We start from the raw sequence: 5,242 nt of genomic DNA on the forward strand, positions 1-5,242 counted from the left end.
GTTGATTCCAGCTACGTTCAGTAAATGGTAAAAAATTACCATAGACCACCTCTTAGTTGATCTAGCAACATTATAAGTAGCGCAAAGCTTGTCGACCACATCAACGCCGGATTTTGTGTTGTTATAAAATGATATTATTTCTGGCTTTTTTGAAGCATCTTCTTCCACTTCGTTCGACGCCACATGCATACTGGAAATAAGGACTACGGTTTTTCCTTTTTTCGGGACATATGAATCTACCGTTTCATTGTTTGTATATCCAAATAAACACTTAAAAACAATAAAATTTATGTTTGAATAATTACAAAACGTCGAAATGAACGAGAACTTATCCCAACTAAATCTGAATATAAACTGCCGCTTTTGGTCGCGCTGTATCTAGCAGGTACAAATCCGGCGGTCGGACGGGTTTAGGGTGGCCAGGGGTTGTAAAAGTAAAATCAACCGATTGTACTTCTAGGAAAGGCTTCGAGATACATCTGCCGAGAACTACTGCAAATCTCCATTTTCTAGAGCTATTACCTAAATAAATATTTAGCAAAAAGTTAGCCGTGAATCTCGTAGATACACGCGCGACTAATGGAAGGTTAAGAGGTTGACAATATCTAATACTAATGAATCACCTCTTCTCAAATAGTACTTACAAAGCCAGATCGATAAGTCCATCACTTTTTGAATTTAATTTCCCACCTGCCAACTGAATCGGCAACACTGCACATGTCAAAATGCAGTGTTTTTTTATTACTATATTTATACACCAAAAAATTGCTAACAATAATTTATTTAAACTGCTTAAGTTATTTAAACAACTTTTTTATAAACACTAAATATATTGGTTAAATCTGAATTAACTATCTGTCAAAAAAAACTCGCGTGAAGAACAGCAAGGGCACGGAGGTAAACGTATCAATAGTTTTGGAGCTCAACAAGATTTGAAATTTTTATAAAAAAATTCATGTATATCTTATATGAATGAATATTCTACATAACTTCAATTTCAAACACATATATAAACATTTTTCTTCAAAACAATTAGAAAACACAATTAAGATTTTTATTTCAACAAAGGGTTTGTGATAACCTTTTCAGAATGTAAATAAATGATTCTGTTAATGTAAAACGGTCGGTTAAACTTACATTCTGGTCCACATTTCTTAGAAGCACATTTTAAGCATTCTCCAAAGCAACCATAGCATATTAAATTCAAGCAGTCACAAAGATCCATTTCTGATTTATTTTCATAAGATGTGGACGGCATTACTGCGTCAAACGGAATTGATGTTCTTCGTGGAAGAATATCGTTATTTTTTTGAAAATTGTACACTAGTGTCTCTGGATGGCGATAGACATGCGGAGCCGTGTCGAAATGGTTTTTTTCATTTATTTCAATCGGTGTCATACTAATTCGATGTCAGTTTGCGGTTTTGCTGTAAGTGAATATAGATATATTTTTGAGATCAAATCACACTTTCTTCTTTTTTGGACGGCTAACGTTTTCATTCAGCGCTCTGACTCCACTGGATACTGACGGTATTGCGGAATTATACCGTCATTTGATGTCTGAGTTTTGAACTTAATATACCTATACATACTTGTGTATTTAAAAATACTCACGTACACACCACAATGTTTTATGTATGATGAATATGATTTAAACAAGCTAAATGCTTTTAAGGTAATTGTTTAGGTGTCGGTGTTTGTTCTTTTCTTATTTTATTATAATAATAATGATACACTATTGTATTTCGTAAACGCACAACTTTAATTACTTATATTATCCTTGCATCTCATATATTGATATTGAATTATTATATATTAAACGAATTTTTATAAATTTTACGTCTGTTACTCTTGTAGTGTATATATTGAATGCCCTGGGTTTTTGCTGTCTCTCTTCTGGGCCCTCGTGGTCGCAGCGTTGCCAGGTTTAGCTTCCATATAAAATTAAGAAGTCGTAACATACCCGCGGCCTTAAAAGCACCAGCTTTTAACAGAGTATATAACAGTTACTTAAACTTAAGCACACACGTTTATTTTTTTTACGGCAAAGGGCACAGTTTGGAAAAATCTCTGATGACAGTTTCATTGTTGGTGAGAATTTCTGCAGCTCGCGAGATATTGTCACTACCCTGGAATAATTTTGTTACGCGCCCCAATTTCCAGTTAAGAGGTGGAAGTTTGTCATCCTTTATAAGTACCAATATATCTTCTGCCAACTCTCCATGGTTCGTCTTCCATTTAGATCGTTGCTGAAGTTCGGAAATGTATTCCTTATACCATCTCGTCCAGAAGTGTTGCCGAGCATTTTCGATTTTTTGGTATCTGGATAACCTGCTTTCCTTTTCTAAAATCATAACTGGCTCCAGAATTGAAGTTAGTGGACGACCAATGATGAAGTGAGCTGGTGTTAAAGGCGAAGGATCTAAAGGGTTAGTAGATAGCGGACAAAGAGGACGGGAGTTTAATATGGGCTCTATCTGACAGAGCAAAGTCGTGAACTCTTCAACGGTAAAGTTAGATTTACCAGAAACACGTTTCAAGTGATATTTCATTGCCTTAACCCCAGCCTCCCATAATCCACCAAAATGTGGAGCTTGGACTGGATTAAAGTTCCAGCGTATGCCTTGATTGTTCATAGAATTACTAATTAAACATTCATTTTGAGTGAGAAAATCATAGAGTGCTTTCAGGTTTCTATTTGCACCAATAAAATTTGTACCGTGGTCTGAATAAATTTGAGATGGTTTTCCACGTCGACTGATAAAGCGTTTCAGAGCCAAAAGGAAATCTTCAGTTGAAAAACTACTTACAAACTCAAGATAAATGGACTTTGTAGCCAAGCATATGAACAGACAAACATAACCTTTCATGATTTTTGATCCACGTCCCCTTTTATTAAGTACATGAAAAAGTCCGGCATAATATGTACCTGTGACTTGAAAGGGGAAACCAGATAAAAGTCTATCACTTGGTAAATTTCCCATAATAGGTTGGACTGATTTTGGTTTTAATCTATAACATTGTATACATTTATGAACAATAGATCTAGCTAGGTTGCGAGCGGCAACTGGCCAATACGTTTCTCGTATATTATATAATAATTGTAATGGTCCTGCATGTAATAAGTTTTTATGCTCTTGTTCAAAAAGAAGTTTCGTGAAATGGTGTTTCGACGACAAAATCATTGGATGTTTTTTATTGAAATGAAAATTTGAATTCTGCAAACGACCTCCAACTCTAAGTATACCGCTCGTGTCCATAAACGGGTTTAAAGATAAAAGTTTACTTTTTTTGTCAATTTCATTCCCAGCTTTTAAATCATTATACTTTTTATTGAACGAAGATATTTGGGATAGTTTTACAAGCAACTTCAAAGAGTTATCTAATTCTGTTGTTGTAACAACACCAAACGATCGATTTTCTTTATTACTTGAGCAATTTTTTATAAATCTTAAAATGAAAGCCATGCACCTCCTCAATCGATTCAAATTACAAAAACCTTTCGAATGGAAATTTAAATTCAGACACCGCTACCAAAGTAGTTTTTATTTCTGGAAGGGGAATAGACGTTTTGTGGGCCCTGCCACCATATATTTGAATTATTCAAACTACTAGGATAAGAGCCTCTTGATAAAATGTCTCCAGGATTTTCTAAACTTGGAACATAACGCCATGAACTGATATCAGTTAACTCCTGTATTTCAGCAATTCGATTACGAACGAATGGTTTTAACAAATGAACTGGAGTTTTAATCCAACCCAACACTATTGTGGAGTCAGACCATAATGTTACAGAATTGAAATCAAGCCTCAAAGAAGTAGTAACCTTATTAACAAGTTTAGCCAGAAGATGGGCACATAATTCTAACTGAGGGATTGTTAGTGATTTAATTGGCGCAACCTGAGCTTTAGAGATAAACAAATGACAAAATGTTTCACCATAGCAATTTTTTGATCTGACATACACAGCTGCACCATATGCTACCTCAGAAGCGTCTGAAAAGGCATGTAATTCTATTTGTGTGGAATTATCACAAGTAACATGTCGCTGAATTTTTAAATAATTTAATGACGGAAGTTCTTGTATAAAATTGTTCCATTTAACTTGTAATTCATGGGAAACTGGACTGTCCCAAGATAGATTTTTCTTCCAAAGTTGTTGTAACATTACTTTAGCAATTATAATGCAAGGGCCAAGTAAACCCATTGGATCGAATATTCTGGATATGCCTGAAAGCATAACTCTTTTTGTTAAACATTCACCCTTCATTCCAACAGCAATATGAAATATTAATTTATCCGTTTTACTCATCCACGATATACCTAGGGTTTTTGCAACATCATTTTCGCCAATGACTAGACCTTCCGAAGAATCAGCAAGTTTACCTTCTTTTAGATCATGCATTATGTCCGGAAAGTTTGATCGCCACTTTCGAAGTGGAAAGCAGCCTGATCCAAGAACTTCACATAATTTAAGACAACTTTCTCTTGCAATGTGAATGTCATCGAAACCTGTCAAAAGGTCATCGACATAGAAGTCATGAAGAATAATATTTGAAATAATCGGGAATTCTCTTTCACAAAGTTCACCTAATTCTACTAAATACCTAATAGCTAAAAATGGTGCACTTGTAGTATCATAAGTTACCGTGGAAAGTTCACAGTTCACACTTAGTGCTTTATTTTCGTTATCTCGCTACAGAATTCTTTGCATTTCATGCTGATCTTTTGACACCAAGACCTGACGGTACATTTCTTCAATGTCCGCGGTAACAACATATTTATATTGTCTAAAGCGTAATAATATTGACACTAAATCATCTTCAATTACCGGTCCTTTTAGCTGAAGTTTATTAAAAGGAACTCCACTTGTAGATCGCGCCGAGGCGTCAAAAACTGTCCTTAATTTCGTTGTTGCGCTATGCATACGTAGAATTCCATGGTGCGGTAAATAATAGGCATCCTCATGATTTACTTCAGATACCTCTCCTATGTTTTGCATATGATTGAGCTTTTCATATTCGAGGATAAAATTCTTGTACATTCTTGAGAATTGGTATTTTTTTTGAGAATTTTTGCTCAAGGGATTCACCTAATATTTTTGGACTTGCTTTCAATGGAATCGATACAACAAAACGACCTTCTTAAGTTCTTGTTGTTGTGTCTTTAAAATGAGTTTCACAGTCCATTTCCTCTTTGGACCAAGGACTGGCAGTTTTAACACTTTCTATTTCAAAGAATT

General features: G+C 34.9%; 1 protein-coding gene across 1 annotated transcript; it reads right to left on the reverse strand.

Moving 5' to 3' along the window:
* Positions 1 to 2,039: 2,039 nt before the first annotated feature.
* Positions 2,040 to 3,185, reverse strand: LOC130452005 (uncharacterized). The gene has a single exon (XM_056791365.1). The coding sequence runs from the start codon at positions 3,183 to 3,185 to the stop codon at positions 2,040 to 2,042; it is 1,146 nt and encodes a 381-aa protein (XP_056647343.1).
* Positions 3,186 to 5,242: the final 2,057 nt, after the last annotated feature.

The sequence above is a fragment of the Diorhabda sublineata genome, chromosome Y (genome assembly GCF_026230105.1).
Source record: "Diorhabda sublineata isolate icDioSubl1.1 chromosome Y, icDioSubl1.1, whole genome shotgun sequence".
Classification (NCBI taxonomy): Eukaryota; Metazoa; Arthropoda; class Insecta; order Coleoptera; family Chrysomelidae; genus Diorhabda; species Diorhabda sublineata.